Consider the following 17,670-nt stretch of genomic DNA (forward strand, 5'->3'; position numbering starts at 1 on the left):
TCTATTACATTGTCTGCCTACCTTTAAGTCATCAGAAATAATCACCCCTAAATTCCTTTCCTCAGATGTTGAGGTTAGGACTCTATCAAATATTTTGTACTCTACCCTTGGGTTTTTACGTCCAAGATGCATTATCTTGCACTTATCCACATTAAATGTCAGTTGCCACAACTCTGACCATTTTTCTAGTTTACCTAAATCATTTTCCATTTGGCTTATCCCTCCTGGAACATCAACCCTGTTACATATCTTAGTATCATCCGCAAAAAGACACACCTTACCATCAAGACCTTCTGCAATATCACTAATAAAAATATTAAAGAGAATGGGTCCAAGTACAGATCCCTGAGGTACCCCACTGGTGACAAGCCCAAGCTTCGAATATACTCCATTGACTACAACCCTCTGTTGCCTGTCACTCAGCCACTGCCTTACCCATTGAACAATATTCGAATCCAAACTCAAAGATTGTAGTTTATTGATAAGCCTTCTATGTGCAACAGTGTCAAAAGCCTTACTGAAATCTAGGTAAGCAATGTCTACTGCACCACCCTGATCTATAATTTTAGTTACCCAATCAAAAAAATCAATAAGATTAGTTTGGCATGATCTCCCTGAAGTAAACCCATGTTGTCTCTGGTCTTGAAATCCATGTGTTTTTAGATGTTCAACAATCCTATCCTTTAACATGGTTTCCATCACTTTCCCCACTACTGAAGTAAGGCTTACTGGCCTATAGTTGCCCGACTCCTCCCTATTACCTTTCTTGTGAATGGGCACAACATTCGCTAACTTCCAATCTTCTGGGACTACTCCTGTTATCAATGATTGGTTAAATAAATCTGTTAATGGTTTTGCTAGTACACCACTAAGCTCTTTTAATAGCTTTGGGTGTATTCCATCAGGTCCCATTGACTTATTTGTCTTTACTTTTGACAGTTGAAATAGAACCTCTTCCTCTGTAAACTCACGTGTAATAAATGACTCATTTATCCTTTTTGTTAACAGAGGTCCCTTTCCTTCATTTTCATCTGTAAATACCGAACAAAAATATTCATTGAGGCAGTCAGCTAGACCTTTATCCTCATCTACATACCTTCCTTCTTTTGTTTTTAATCTAACTAATCCTTGTTTTACTTTTCTTTTCTCATTTATGTATCTAAAAAAAGTTTTGTCCCTCTTTTTTACTGACTGTGCTATTTTCTCTTCTGTGTGGGATTTGGAAGCTCTTATAACTTGCTTAGCCTCTTTCTGCCTAATCTTATAGGTCATTCTGTCTTCCTCACTCTGGGTTTTTTTATAATTACTAAATGCTAACTTTTTGTTTTTTACTATTTTGGCCACATCTGCGGAGTACCACAGTGGTTTCTTGAATTTTTTGCTTTTACTGACAAGCCTAATGCAATTTTCTGTTGCCTTCAGTAGTGCAACTTTTAAATAATCCCATTTCTTTTGGACTCCATATAAATTGCTCCAGTCTGATAATGACTCCTTTACACATATTCTAATTTTAGAAAAGTCTGTTTTTCTAAAGTCTAAAACTTTTGTTTTTGTGTGGTGTGACTCAGTCACTGTTCTTATATTAAACCACACTGACTGATGATCACTGGATCCTAAACTTTCACCTACAGTAATATCTGATACCAAATCTCCATTTGTTAACACTAAATCTAGTATGGCCTCTTTACGAGTTGGCTCCTCAACGACTTGTTTTAGAGACAATCCCAGTAGGGAGTTTAGAATATGTGTGCTCCTGGCACAAGTAGCTATTTTTGTTTTCCAATTCACATCAGGAAGATTAAAGTCACCCATGATGATAACTTCCCCCTTCATTGTCATTTTAGCTATTTCTTCAACTAGTAAATTATCTAACTCTTCAATTTGTCCTGGGGGCCTATAAATCACACCTACACGAGTTACTGTGTGATTACCAAATTCTAACGTAACCCAAACGGACTCTATGTTCACCTCACTAACCTTTATTAGGCTAGATTTTATGCTATCCTTTACATACAGGGCCACCCCTCCCCCTTTCTTGCCTTCCCTGTCTTTTCTATATAAAGAGTACCCTGGTATTGCTATGTCCCAGTCATTTTTCTCATTATACCATGTCTCGGTAACAGCGACTAAATCTACACTATCAGTTGCCATTATTGCCACAAGTTCATGGATCTTATTCCCTAAACTGCGAGCATTTGTAGACATTTGTAGACGAACAGCACACATCAATTAATTATTATTGCACATTAACACAGACCCTCTAGTAAACTCCAATAGATGATTTAATATGGATCACTCAGACTTTTTTTTGTTTTCAGCTCCCCCCCCTTTAATATCTAGCATCACTCTTTACTGCACCAAATTGTAATTTCAGACACTGCTATAAAATTAAAATAAAATCCTCCGTGAACAGCAGCACCTCCTTCAATGTTATGGAAACCACGCTGGACAGCGAGAAGAGTCTACTCCAAGCATATTATTATTGTTCTATGCATTTTATTTACACAACCATCACAAAATAAGTCAGTGATTTGATTGAATTTTTGATTGAATTTTTTTACCCTATAGTGTTAAAACCACCATCTAGTCCCGTCCGTCCCCCTCCTGGCCTCCTCTTGCCTTCCCCCCTCCCCCCCTAAATATAGTGAAATATCACCTTTATTCCAGTCTGCTACTGCTGGCTCTGCCCCTGATCTGCCTGCTTGGCTGACATCAGCAGAAGTCTAGATCAAAAGCCAATCACAGTGCTCTCTCATTGTCAAGGAGGCAAATCAGGGGCAGAGCCAGCACAAGCCAAACACATCCCTGGCCAATCAGCATCTCCTCATTGAGATGCATTGAATCAATGCACCTCTATGAGGAAAGTTTAGTGTTTGCATGCAGAGGGTGGGGACACTGAATGTTTTGATGCATACTAGGCAGCACCTCTACTAGCCATCTAAGGAGTGACCAGTGGAGCTATCCTAAGGCTGTAATGTAAACACTGCATTTTCTCTGAAAAGGAATGATTGTACTCACGTTATCAAATATAATAAGCTGAAATTGTTCTGGTGACTATAGTGTCCCATTAAGCACGAGTCATGTTCACGTAATGTGGATTCCAATTAAATAAAAAAAGGGGACAGAACCACTGAGTGGCATGGAATAGATTTTTGCTGTAAAATTCATTATATTCGTTTTATTAAAATCTCTTTTATATAACTAAACCGTATAAAAAGTAATTATTCGATTATAGCTACACGGAGATGTGAAAGCAACAAATGCTGAAATAGGTTTAAAAAATAGCTAAAGGCCACATATAATGACAAGTCAGTACTGGTATGTTTCCCATTCCACGGAGCAAGTCACAGCTGGAATCTGCTGTATTACTGATTCCTGGTGTAAACCGCAAACTTAAAAAGAAAACAGCAAGAGCAGAAACAAACAAAATCTACCAGTACATAAACAAGGACAATGCACCACATGCAGGACGAAAGAGACATTTCAGTTTGTAAAATTCTGTACATTTTCACCCACAATGACACATTCCAGACTTTAGTTATGAAACAGGACAAGTAATGAATAGACTAACACAACTTGTTATCTTTTCCCTTCTCAAACATTGTTCCCAGGCAATCCCATTCCAAAACAATAGTTAGAAAGTGGAGCTAGCTGCCTGTATTAGAAGGGTCACTGCTGAGGTTCAATATAGTCATGGATGCTCTGGAAACTACTAGTTTGGGAATAGAGATTGTAAACACGTTTGAGCAGCGCCCTCTGGATCTGTATTAGCCACGATTAGCAGAGATTACTTTATTTTTTTTATATTTTAATTGACTCCCTTCCTCCCCCCCCCCCCCCCCAACCCCGTAACATGTAGACTTGTTTGGAGGTGCCTGGAGGGGAGGAGGAGATAGGGATATATACATACTTGATGCAACTCTGCAAAGGCAGCCGCCTGGAGCCTGGGACAAACAGGGGCTCAGTGGGCCATTGACTGAGCCTGGAGCACTGGCTCTGTCCATTAGGAGGACCATGCTGAGGTCGACAAAGGAGACAAGGCTCTCTGATGCATGTGCGGAGCCGGCGTCAGGGTCATGGGTGCCCAAGGCTCACTGACGCACGTGGGGAGCGAAGGCAAGTCTATCTGGTCCGATCACACAGGCTGAAAAAGCCTAATGCTGGCCATGATAGAAAGGTGTTAGAAAACATAGTGCATCAAAGTTTGCTGCGTAGCCGCACACTGGTCAGAGTGCCCATGATGATCCCTGTTCATCACCCGAGTGTGCCTTCAATGGGGACATGAGCGTTAGAACTGGACCATGGAGAAATAGAAGAAGGCTGCCTGGTCTGAAGAATCACATTTTCTTTTAAACAAGGTGGATGGCCTGGTGTGTGTGCATCATTTACCTGGGGAGAGATGGCAGCAGGATGCCCTATGGGAAGAAGGTAGGCCAGCAGAAGCAGTGTTAGGAATGCTATGCTCTGGGCAATGTTCTGCCGGGAAACCTACGGTCCTGGTATCCATGTAAATGCACTTTGACATGTACCACCTACCTAGATTGTTGCAGCCAACATACACTCCTTCATGGCAATAGTGTTCCCTAATTGCAGTGGCCTCTTTCAGCAGGATAACACACCCTACCACACTGCAAAATATTCAGTAATGGTTTGAGGAATATGACAAAGAGTTCAAGATGTTGCCTTGGACTCCAAATTCCCCAGATCTCAATCCGATTGAGCATCTGTGGGATGTGCTGGAACAACAAATCAGTGGAGGCCCAATTTCGCAAATTGTAGGACTTAAAGTATCTGCTGCTATTGTCTTGGTGCCAGATACCACAGGACACATTCTTGTGGAGTCCAGGCCTCAATGCATCAAAGCTGTTTTGGTAGCACAAGGTGGACCTACACAATATTAGACACGTGTTCTTAAACGGACACTATAGTCAACAGAACAACTACAGCTTAATGTAGTTGTTCTGGTGAGTATAATAATTATATGCAGGCAATTTCATGCAAACACGGCCTTCTCAGAGAAAAGGCAGTGTTTACATTGCCCCTAGGGACTACTCTAAGTGGCTACTCCTCAGATGGCCACTAGGGGTGCTTCCAGGCTCAGTGCTGCATAGTAGGCAGCACTGTCGTTCAGCATCAGACCCGTTCAATGCTGGAAATAAGGTGAGCTTTAATTCCTTTTAAGTGGGCTAAGGGAGGGTGGGGACCTAAATGGTGGGTTCAGCACTATAGGGTCAAGAATACATGTTTGGGTTCCTGATCCTATATTGTTCCTTTAATGTTGTAATACAAGTAATAGATACCCATTATGCAAACATCCTAGGGTACTCGTATTTTACCACCTTCCTAAGATCCATAAATGTTTAGTAAACCTGCCTGGCAGACCAATAACCTCTGGTATTGAATCTTTAACATCTAACCTTTCTGTTTCTGCAACCCTTTGTTAAAAACTCAAGTCTTATTTACTTGATACGAGTCAAGTTATAAACACTTTATCCAAAATTCAGAGTTTTATTTTAGTCACAGCCAATGTCACATCCATGTACACAGTAACTGAACATTTACAGTGGTGTGAGGCTATACAATATTCAATGGCCACTTACTCTGAAAGAAATTATCAGTTTGAATTTTTAGTCAGCTGTACAGCTTTCATTCGGAGTCACAATTTATTTTTAAATGATGGGCATTTTTATTTACAGATAGAGATCACCACCATGGGAACTAGATTTGCGCCAAGTTACGCCAACCTCTTATTGGGGAAATGGGAAGACGAGTTAAAGGAACACTATAGTCACCTAAATTACTTTAGCTAAATAAAGCAGTTTTAGTGTATAGATCATTCCCCTGCAATTTCACTGCTCAATTCACTGTCATTTAGGAGTTAAATCACTTTGTTTCTGTTTATGCAGCCCTAGCCACACCTCCCCTGGCTATGATTGACAGAGCCTGCATGAAAAAAACAAACTGGTTTCTCTTTCAAACAGATGTAATTTACCTTAAATAATTGTATCTCAATCTCAAAATGTAACTTTAAATCACATACAGGAGGCTCTTGCAGGGTCTAGCAAGCTATTAACATAGCAGGGGATAAGAAAATCTGAATTAAACAGAACTTGCAATAAAGAAAGCCTAAATAGGGCTCTCTTTACAGGAAGTGTTTAGGCAGGCTGTGCAAGTCACATGCAAGGAGGTGTGACTAGGGTTCATAAACAAAGGGATTTAACTCCTAAATGGCAGAGGATTGAGCAGTGATGCTGCAGGGGCATGTTCTACACACCAAAACTGCTTCATTAAGCTAAAGTTGTTCAGGTGACTATAGTGTCCCTTTAATCTGGAACAATTGCTCATTCGGCACAAATCTGGTTCTCTGGAGGAGGTACATAGATATATTGTATTTTCAGGTTGTATTTTCCATTTACATCCTCTATATGTATTTTATACCCCCTTTCATATATTCCTTCGGGTATATATCCCTTTGTTTGTTTTACTTTTGGAGTGTTTGTGAGGTACACTTTTCAAGGGTGTTTTTCAGGGATTCCAAGGGTTTTCACTGATATTTTTACATGGATGACTGCATTTTTATTTGGGTGGGGGAGGATCTTATGCTTTTAGAATCTTTTATTGAGTATTTGAATTTTAACATGTATAACCTTAAATTTATATTTAACCAGTCTCGGAGACAAAAATGTTTTGTATTTATCAGTTGCATGTAATCATTTTCTTGCCGCAGACAGTCATCACAAGAAAACATGGTCGGAAAATATACTGTATGGTCAATTCAGAAGGTTTAGGAGGAATTGCCCCAAGTTAGAAACATGTATTCAAACAGATGACTAACATGAAACCGGTCTTTCTAAATAAGGTGCCTCCTAGATAAAGCTTCAAAAAGAGCTTTCACGTTACGTAGAAATAATCAAACTTTCCATGATAGCAGGAGGGAGAGCGTATAGTGAAAACATTTATAAATTGCAATTCCTCAGGTGTTATACCTTTGATAGAATGTCCCGTAACAAAATTTATGTGGGACTTGCTAAAAGACCTCTGAAAGTCAGTATAGCCGTACACGTGAACATTTTTTTGTGGCTTAGCATATCTATATTATTGAATTTGCTAGTCCTATATATTTTTATGTTTGTATTTTATGCTTATTTTCATTAGTCTTGCTAGCGGTCTTTATTTTTTCCAAATCTAACAATTCATGGTTTATTTATTCCTTTAACCCCTTAAGGTCCAAACTTCTGGAATAAAAGGGAATCATGACATGTCACACATGCCATGTGTCCTTAAGGGGTTAAACAATTAAGTACTTTCCTAAGGGGAAGGCCTAATCAGCCTTTGCTCCTCATGTGCATTAGCGCTAGATTCTGGCAAGTACAAGGTATTTTAACCATTACTATGCCGGGGGCAGCGCAATTGATCTAAGGTGCCTACTCATCTCTTTAAAGAGTATCAGATCAGATACAATACAACAATAAAACAATGCTGTGATAGAAGTCTGTTTCTTACCGTGACTTTTGGTGGGTAGCTCTGAGGATTATTCGGAGAAGAATTCATCTATCAAATAAAAAACAGATTTGTCAAGCAATCATCCAAGTCACATGTAGCCATAATGGACAGAGCATTAACATCCTGTGTGTATAAACCTTAAAATTAGGACGTGCTTTTTATCAGAAGAAAAAACACAACCTGTTTTTGTGATAAACAAAAAAAAACCCACACACAAAATACACTTAACAACAATAAACAACTAAAATGATGGCCCGAAAAGAAGTCACTTGGAAAATGCAGTTGTTATCTACATGTAAATTCACTGGGACAATGTATATGTATTGTATGAAAGGAATAATGGAGATGAGGATTTTTTTTAAGGCAAGAATATCTGCTATTCTGGGGCAACAAGCTAAATTAGGACCAATCACCACGGAAACCAATGGAATATCTCAAAGCATTTAGAGCTTTGCCAAAGAATAGAACTTGCTCTGCTTTGATAAATCTTTTAGTGTTATATGTTCGTAGGTGGAATATTTCAAGGTAGTGAAAACATTTTGAGATTAATTTGACATCACGAGTCCCTCAGTGAACCAAGTTGCATATAACTATTCAGCTAATCTGTAAACGGTATGCTAATGAATAAACAATAACAACCATGTTCAGTATTGTGCCAAGAAAGTTTCTTACAGACTGAAGTTCTGCATGAAGGAATAAGGCAGAACGAAACCGTCAAGGGAACTTCCGGGCACCATAACTCCAAAATGAAAAACATTAAGCAGTTATGGTGCCAGGAAGTCCCTGGCATCAGCTTACCTTTAGTGGTAAACAGTTATCTAACAGTTTAGCCCCAAAGTGTTGTATCTAGCTCAAGTTACATCAGGCCCTCTTCTTTGCCGTTTTTCCATATTCTTGATTCAGAAAGCCTTGGATGGGGCACCACTGATTCATTTAATTTAGAGAGTCCGCTAACGCTCTCAGTCAATCAGTAGCTCTCCATTCACAAAACAGCTTGAGAAAAAGTACCTATTTTACTCAAGCCATTGTGTGAACTGGGAGCTACTGATTGACTGAGAGGTTTTGATGCTCTAAAACAGGGGTGCCTAAAAGGAAGATTCCCATATGTTTTAAAACTACAGTTTCCATGGTGCATTGTCATTCTAAAGGCATTCTAAAAGCATCGTGGAAGTTGTAGTTCTACAACATCTGGGGAGCTACCCTTTTGGGCACCCCTGTTCTAAACCAATCAACGGTGTCACTGTCCGAGGCTTACTAATTCAAGCCTCAAACAAAAGAGTAAGAACAGGGGCAGATTAACAGGTGCTGGATACAATTCGTTGAGGTTAAACCAATACTCATCCGCCAGGAAACAGGTGGAAATTCTTCAGTAATAAGATCCCAACCACATTAGAAATGTCCCAAATGGTGACCACATCGGTACCTGGTGCTGAGCTGTTCTCCTTTTTGGTCAGCTTTTGCATAATTGTCACTCGTTTCACCCTCTTCATTATCCGTTACATTTAGAAATTTGTCAATATATCAATTTTAAAGCACACACAGTGCTACATTTGAAAAGGGTTATATTTTAAAAAGGTTTTGTCCCTTGTTTCATTGTTTTGCTTTTTTCTGTCCTTTGTTCAGACACTTAAAAAGTCATTATGGCTTCTTTGTTGCAACTCTCATTATGTTTAAAAAAAAAAAAAAAACAGAAAAAAACTTTAATGAAAATATTACAACAAAGATTTTTATACCGTTTCATTGTAAACCCACAGTCTTACCTCATGCCCTATGAACTCTCGTCTCTTTCTGGCCTCTTCATGCCTCCAGAGCTTCAAAGAAATTACTCCACCAATGAGATAAACAAGCATGATGACAAACAGAAATATGATCGCTGCAGTCTGCCCTCCTTCCACGCGGCAGAATGATGCATTCATAGGGGTATTGAATAACTGGTAATAGCATAGTCCCCCGCGGTTAGTGTCATTAACATAGACAACAGCTGCAGCCATGTAAAGAATAAAAAGACAAATGTTTATTCCAAACTCTGTTAGAGGCCACCAACCGGAATCCAGGAGGATAGTCCGGTAATACATGGACATCCCGAGTACAAGAACAATAATTGTCACTACCCAGGCCACACCAGCCACCACTAAAATAAAAGGAGTCTTTGGCCCACTGTAATAGTATCCTCCTTGCATACTTGCAGTGTAGCCATACGGCTGAGAGTAGCCAAACATATTATACCATTCATTGTCTTTGTGGATATATGCGGTAACACATGCAAAAACACCAGCTCCAAGCAAAAGTTCCACTACGCCCAGGATCCTAAGCAAGCCGGGCCAGGATTTCATGTAGGAATATCTCAAGTTATACTCTTCCACTTTTTCACTGTAGGTCTTCACGGTATGGTGGGTCTGGCGCTCCAGAGAATCATATGGGTCATGAGGAAGTATGGCTTCACCTTCTCGCTTTGAGTTGTAGCTTCCGCCACCTGAACCTCCGTAAGGGTCTTTGTAGGAACTACCTGCAGCTTTCGAATCTGCTGCTGAGCCTCTGCCGTATGTTTGTGAGGCAGGCAGAGATGGAGATCGTGGTGGTGAACATTCTGCTCCACCTGAAATGTAGTTAAGTTCTGATGCAGGTTCTGCCCATTGATGATCTTCTTTTTTCCCTTTAAAAAAGTTTTTCCAGGAACTTGGAATAAATCTTCTTACAGGTCTAAATTCAAGAGCAGTCACTGGATCTTCACTATCACTTGGATAAAACTCAGGGCCAAAGGGGGGAGCAAGAGGAAGAGGAGGTGGAGGTAATGGATCTGAGCTGAGAGCCAACTCACACTCCTGTAAGCCCTGAAGATTCTCCCGTGGGAGATGTGGGTCTATAGGTACCTCATCATAATGGGCTGCTCGCCCATTTCCCCGTCCATTTGCATTTCTGCCCTTAGATCTTGTTGTTGAAGAGCCTCCGCCAGACATTTGTGGGTGATTGCTAAATTAAAAAGAATTACATCATTACAATTATGCATACAAAAGCAGAAAAAGACAAGAAAAAAAACCAAAACAGAGAATAAATTGTTACATAAAAATAGAACACCTGAATACCGTGAACATTTCAAAGCAAAGTTTGACCACCATTTGAAGAATATAGGAACAAACCTGATTTTTTTTTTTTAAAGAGGTCTATTTATTTAACACAATGAGCAAACAGTTCCAGTTATAGGAAACAATACTTCCTATCTGATTTCTGGCATAACCTCATGAGGGACTATATTTATATGTTTTATAACATGGCACTGTATAGGTTTTAGTTTTGAATTGTAGCTAGATATAGACAATCCTTCTGTGATTTTTGGAGTATTACTTTCCTACCCTTTACGTCTGTTACTGACATTTGATAGGTCTACAGTGTTTTTTAAACAGCCCAATTGCCATTATTGCTTTATTTTTTTCTATAATCCCTTCATAACAGAATTTTCAGAGCAATTACAATAAAAAGGGGGTTCTTGTCACAAGGTGAACAAATATATAAAATATATCCTCCTTGCTTATAGTTAATGATCCTTTTAATTATATTTTGCGTCAGGAGTACAAAAGTGCTCTTTGTGAGATCAAGCCATGACATCTGAATCACATCTTTGGACTACTCCCGGCGTGAGCATTCTACACTTATTAAAGAATTGGCCATGATCATACTTACATGAAACTACGAAAAGCACTAATGGATGGTGATCTAAGACTACACTTTTATCTTCCTAAACAACATGACAGAGACACACTATAATAAGATGCTGAATTGCCTTCCTTCATCAATTACCCCTAGTTTTTATGTATCTGGTATATTAGGGTTTGGCTAACCAATTATACAGTTTTTAAAGATAATTGACATATCCCATTAAAAAAAAAAAAAAACCTAGGTAAACGGTCAAATCATAGCATGGCCATAACAAGTCACAATCAGGCTTAATAAAATGCCACAGTCTTCTTGCGCATAACTAATTGCTACCAACAAACAACATTAATTACTATGAGTAGCCTCATTCCAGGAAACGCTCCATGAAAATTACACATTTTGCATATTTGTTTTCCAATAAAACATTTCTAAGAATGGACAGACATTCTAAATGCATGGAGAAAGGGTTGGATCTACTTCACTGTTTATCGGAATGTTTCTATGCAGCCTTATCTGACTGGTATCTTTACATTTAACCCCAAAAAGCACTCCTAATTTATTCAGAAAATCCTAGCTTCAACAAATGGATTCATCAGTAACACGCTCTCACACAGTACTGTTAAACTTAAAAACATACAAATAGTATATTTCAAATAAACTGGCCAGAAGCTTTCATCGATAAGGAAAAATAAAAAAAGGAGGAGTTACTAAAAGTGCCAATTTCTTATGAAATTTGCAATGTATAAAAAGAGCCTACAGAGGCAGAGTTAACCCATAAAGAACTTCATTATTTTATACCAATGGTGTGCGGTAGCAAGTTAATTACACTACACAAAATTTGGAAATAGAATTTCATCCTCGATTTACTAAAGTGTGAATTACCTGGATTTCAAAGTGAATATAATTTTAAGTCCAAAACCGTTAAATTGGAAAATCCCCCAAGAAAGCTATGTTTCCAGCAGGTTTATTTTGGCCCATAATTTCGAACGCACTTTGAATTCTCAGCAATCCACACTTAGAAGAAAAAAAAAAAACCACACATTAAAAATTAGATCTATGTTCATCAATTGTATTTGCTCCACATGAAGATAAACAGGGCTGAATTGGAGTGCTTTAAGAATTGCTTTCATTTAAACCCTCTAGTAACATAGAATTCTCTCAAACATACATATTTAATCCTCCTACACATTCTGTCAACATCGTGTGGGGATGTGCTGTTTATAATTAAACAAGTATGACATTCCATTTTGGAATGTGATCCTCAAAATCTTACACTGTTTAGGACAGCGAATGCTGTCAGAGGGCATTTAACGTTTTAGATTTAGCATCCCTTTTATTGCTTACGAAGATTCGGAATATTCTGCAGCACTCAACAGAAGATACAAGCGAGACAATACTAGACAGGTGGTATCTGATTGTTAGCACATTATGTTATGCTGGATAAAACGTAGAGAAATAATGTCAGGAATACAGCCACTAGAAGCTCTTCCGCAGCTATAACGGAGTAAACCCTGTTATAGCTCAAATGGATCTCAATTTAGAGAGTTTGATTGATACAGCGTGGCTAATGCTTCCCAATGGTATCCAGCACAGAGACCAGCACTAGGGCACCATACACATTTATATTCCTAACACTATAACGTCCCTTATTTAAAGTTCATCCACTGACAGCAATCCACAATGACTTGAATTTAACATCAAAAACGTTCTGATTCTTTCAAGAAGGATTTCTGTCACACAGCGATTAAATTTAAAAATTCGAAGTAATTGCTGTAATTCCTTTCACCAACCTTTCAGATTAACTCATTGTCCCCATTAGGACATGTCATTACGCCCTGAACAGCATGGGCTTTAATGTCATTAGGGCGTAATAACACGTCCTAACTCAGACTGCCATACTCTTTCAAAGGTGACATAGGCCCAGAAAATGTCCAGGTATTAAGACGGAAATGGACAAGCCCTACATTCCACCCTATAACTTTCCAAAACCACATAAAACCTGTACATAGGGGGTACTTCTTGTATTTGTGAGACATAGCTGAACGCACATGTGTTTTTTTGAGCAGTAAAACGAATAAAGATAATATTGGTGAAAATAACAAAATTTCATAATTTCTCAAACTTTTTTATATTTTATTCAAATGAAGTTATATTTCATATCTATATATTTGAAGTGAAATGAAAGCCCCCGTTTCTCCTGAACAAAAATGATGTATAATAAATGTGGGATACACTTCATATGAATGGTAAATTATAGTTGAGCAAACATAGCTCAAATTCTAGGTTTTGTTTAGGTACAGGACTTAGACAATTGTCCCCATCCTTAAGGGTGAGGGGGGAGAGAGAGAGAGTAAAATGGAAGTCGAATAAATGACAATCTTTAGAGTTAAGAGAAAGAGAAGTTACTCATTAATACGAGCGGGTGTGCCCCCCCTCCCCCCCCCCTTTTCGGTAGTAACCGCATGAGGTCATAAGTTTGAATAGACTGTAAATAACCTGGGGACAGTTATACGGTAACTAGCACTACCATCCTAGCGCACAGCATTAACTGTCTTTATGTACACGTTAACAAAATAACAAACAAAAAACAATAACAAAACAGTGATACTGGCTACATCGGGAACGAGTGCAATGGAAACACTGCTCACTTACTATACTTGCAATAGGTGTGCCTAGCCTGGGGCATTGTAAGCAGCCATAAACACTAACTAATTACAGTGGTTCTGGAGATATGAGGTTTTGGGAGCCATATTAGTCATTTTTTTCAAGTGGTTTGACAAAAACAGGGGCAGATAAAGCTCAATATTACTGTAGTTACTTAGATAACGCAGAATATCCAGTTCTGATTTATCTCTCAAACCATGGCTGTCCAGCAGAGGACTGTGGGATAAATAGGTAATTTCCAAATAACTGCTCCAATCATCACAGGATGGTGATACCAGGGCCGCTACTAATTTATACACAACCTGTTTCACTGTTTAGTGTTGGTCGAACCATGGAAGGCGCATTCCCAGTACAGGGACTGGCTCTCCCAAAGGAGAATAGAGAGAACCTTCCCTATTATGCATGTGTAGGGAGTACGCCACACACACCATAAGGACAAACTTGGTATCAACCATGGACGTGCATACAGTGTGCAAACAGACCATCTAAAGGGGTACCATTAACTAATAACATTAGCAACACTTCTGTTGTAGTGGTTATGGTGTTATTAGGATGCAGACTTCATACCCCTGCTCTGGGTCATACTGTTTGTGAGTGGTTTGACCAAAACCAGAGGTCTTGGACGCAGCTGCGGCCTGGCCCCCTATTCACTTGTTGCTAATGCAGATGTTCCTCTTCTGCAATGACAATATCAACAGAATATCAATGCATGGATGGCAGAGAATGGTTGAGAGTGTTAATGGACTCTTTAAGAATGAGACTAAGAATTAAGAAGGAAATCAGTCTTGTCCCCACATTTATTATTTTAGGACATGATCCCTGGACTACACCATCCTATACGAAAATGTTTTTGTTTATGATTAACAACCTCTTGATGAACTTACTGTAACCCCTTTAATGCTGGGCCAGTCATTGATAGAACAAAATAGTGGCTGTAATAAATAAAACTTGAATGTTATGAAGCAACATTCTGTTTAAAGTGAGCCTCAATCATACATTAAGCTGTTTACTTATTTATCAAATATACAAGATTTTGCGGATATATACAATGACAGTCATGACTTTTTATATTGGCTGGTGACAACTTGGAATTAAACGGCACCTGCTCATAGAGAGTATTGTTCAGTTAGACATATATGTATATAGTAGCTGGCATTGAGGTATCTATAGTAATCACAATATTTGCAAATACATTCTCCATGTTCAGCCATACTGAACCCCACCATAAAATTAAGACCACCAAAAGTAAGCCAGGTGTGTACTTTGTGGATAGTTTAGCATCATGGGCAAAGTAACTGGAGTGGCAATTGTTAGCAATATTGGGCAACATACAGCCCCCAAACACCCACCCCCCTCCCTCTTACAATCACTCTCAGCCATCCACAGAGGACACATGCTGCTGCTTGGTGTAATAATATGACATTTTACAGAAATCCACACTATATTGAGGGATAGAGGGGGTCATGGCTACTCACCTGCTGTGTATGGGCTGAGACAGGGATCAGCAGCACTTTCTGGGCATGTCTCTCTCTGCCCTCCCTTCTCTGAACACTCTCACTGCTGGCAGGCTGTCTCTTCTCCTCTTGGCTAAGTTGTGCTTTGCTCCTTTACTTCTTCCAGAGATCACTTTGGTGTCAACTTCTGCCTATTTCCTCTCCCCCCCATTCACCCCCTGGCTGCACTCTCTCTCCCTGTAATCTGCACTCTCCCCAGAGACCAACTTCCTCTCTCGGTCACGTGACGCCCTCCTCCCTCCCTCAGGATGAGGTCACGGACACGCCCACCCGTGCAGGTAGGCTGCAGGTGACTCACCTGGAGCACTTCCTGTCCCAGAGACAGCCAATGGACGGTGACTGCTTATGTTTTGAAGCAGCAAGTGATGATAAATGACCACATGCTCAGAAGCAAATACATACACAGAAACCTGAGTCACAAAGCTGAAATGTGAAAAAAAAGAAAGAAAATAATATCCAGCTGCCCTTTTAACATGAGAGGATCCACCTACATACATAGCAAATAAAAGTGAAATCATCAAAGTGAATTTCAAATTTTAGGGGGAAAAATAGCTGAATTGGGAAAAGGGTCTCTAAGTTAGCTATGCTTTTAGTTCGGCTGATTTTGTCTAAAATCTGAAATTCACTTTGATTTAATGGCAATTCTGACTTTAGTGAATAACCCTGCAAACTTTAAATCACCAAGCGGTAATATCCAGCAAGATATTAAAGGACCACTATAGGCACCCAGGCCACTTCAGCTCAATGAAGTGGCCTGGGTGCCAGGTCCCTCTAGGTTTAATCCTTTTTTATATAAACATAGCAGTTTCAGAGAAACTGCTATGTTTATATAAGGGTTAAGCCAGCCTCTAAATCCTCTAGTGGCTGTCTCACTGACAGCCGCTAGAGGCGCTTGCGTGATTCTCACAGTAAAAAACACAGTGAGAGCACGCAAGCGTCTATAGGATTGTAAATGCTTTCCTATGCGACCGGCTGAATGCGCGCGCAGCTCTTGCCGCGCGTGCGCATTCAGCCGAAAGGGAGGATCGGAGGCGTAGAGGAGGAGGAGAGCTCCCCGCCCGGCGCTGGAATAAGAAACTGCCAAGGTTAATCCAGCCTCTAGTGCAGGGGTAGGCAACCTACGGCACTAGTGCCATGCACGGCACTAGTGCCATGCACGGCACTCGAGGTGTCTTTCCATGGCACTCAAGGCTGCTAGAGCCAAACAGGGTCTGGCCTCTCAGGAGTCTCAGTGAAACTTTAGATATCTGCTAATACAAAGAGGTAGTTAAGGACACTGCTAGGTATACACAGACCTGCAGAATAAGCCTCTCCTCATTCAAATAATACGAACAGCCCACACACAAACATACACACAATCCCCACAAACGCAACACCACTAACAATCCACATACATGCACACAATCCCACATGCAGCCTCTCACATGCAAAACCCCAAACAGCCCCCATACACTACCTAACACAATGTGACATATCCACCCACACACACAATTCCACAAGCAGCCCTCATACACAGCCCACATTCATATGTATCATACACAATAACAACTACTAATGAACATATACAATATAATAGCTCATACACGCACATGTTCTCCTCATCTCCCCTTCTCCTCACCTCCCCCTCCCTGTGTTCTCCTCATCTCCCCTTCTCCTCACCCCCCCTCCCTGTGTTCTCCTCATCTCCCCTTTACTCACCTCCCCCTCCCTGTGTTCTCCTCACCCCCTCCCTGTGTTCTCCTCACCCCCCCTCCCTGTGTTCTCCTCACCCCCCCCTGTGTTCTCCTCATCTCCCCTTCTCCTCACCCCTCCTCCCTGTGTTCTCCTCATCTCCCCTTCTCCTCACCCCCTCCTTGTGTTCTCCTCACCTCCCCTTCTCCTCACCCCTTCCCTGTGTTCTCCTCACCTCCCCTTCTCCTCACCCCCCGTGTTCTCCTCATCTCCCACTCCCTGTGTTCTCCTCATCTCCCACTCCCTGTGTTCTCCTAATCTCCCCTTCTCCTCACCCCCCCACATGTTCTCCTCATCTCCCCTTCTCCTCACCCCCCCGTGTTCTCCTCATCTCCCCTTCTCCTTACCTCCCACTCCCTGTGTTCTCCTAATCTCCCCTTCTCCTCACCCCCCCACATGTTCTCCTCATCTCCCCTTCTCCTCACCCCCGTGTTCTCCTCATCTCCCCTTCTCCTCACCTCCCACTCCCTGTGTTCTCCTAATCTCCCCTTCTCCTCACCCCCCCCACGTGTTCTCCTCATCTCCCCTTCTACTCACCTCCCACTCCCTGTGTTCTCCTAATCTCCCCTTCTCCTCACCCCCCCCTCCACGTGTTCTCCTCATCTCC

General features: G+C 40.6%; 1 protein-coding gene across 2 annotated transcripts in view; it reads right to left on the reverse strand.

Moving 5' to 3' along the window:
• The window catches only part of MARVELD2 (MARVEL domain containing 2), a 34,816-nt gene extending 19,311 nt beyond the window's left edge, over nucleotides 1-15,505 (reverse strand). Inside the window, exons 1-3 of one of the 2 annotated variants that reach the window (XM_063453720.1) lie at nucleotides 15,294-15,505; nucleotides 9,264-10,473; nucleotides 7,504-7,551 (exon numbers count right to left, since the gene is read on the reverse strand). In XM_063453720.1, the coding sequence (XP_063309790.1) occupies nucleotides 7,504-7,551; nucleotides 9,264-10,460 (1,245 nt within the window). In that variant the 5' untranslated portion in view covers nucleotides 10,461-10,473; nucleotides 15,294-15,505. Of the gene's footprint in view, nucleotides 1-7,503; nucleotides 7,552-9,263; nucleotides 10,474-14,385; nucleotides 14,407-15,293 lie in introns of those variants that run through there. The other variant, XM_063453721.1, reaches the window with a different exon arrangement.
• Nucleotides 15,506-17,670: the final 2,165 nt, after the last annotated feature.

The sequence above is a fragment of the Pelobates fuscus genome, chromosome 5 (assembly GCF_036172605.1).
Source record: "Pelobates fuscus isolate aPelFus1 chromosome 5, aPelFus1.pri, whole genome shotgun sequence".
Taxonomy (NCBI): Eukaryota; Metazoa; Chordata; class Amphibia; order Anura; family Pelobatidae; genus Pelobates; species Pelobates fuscus.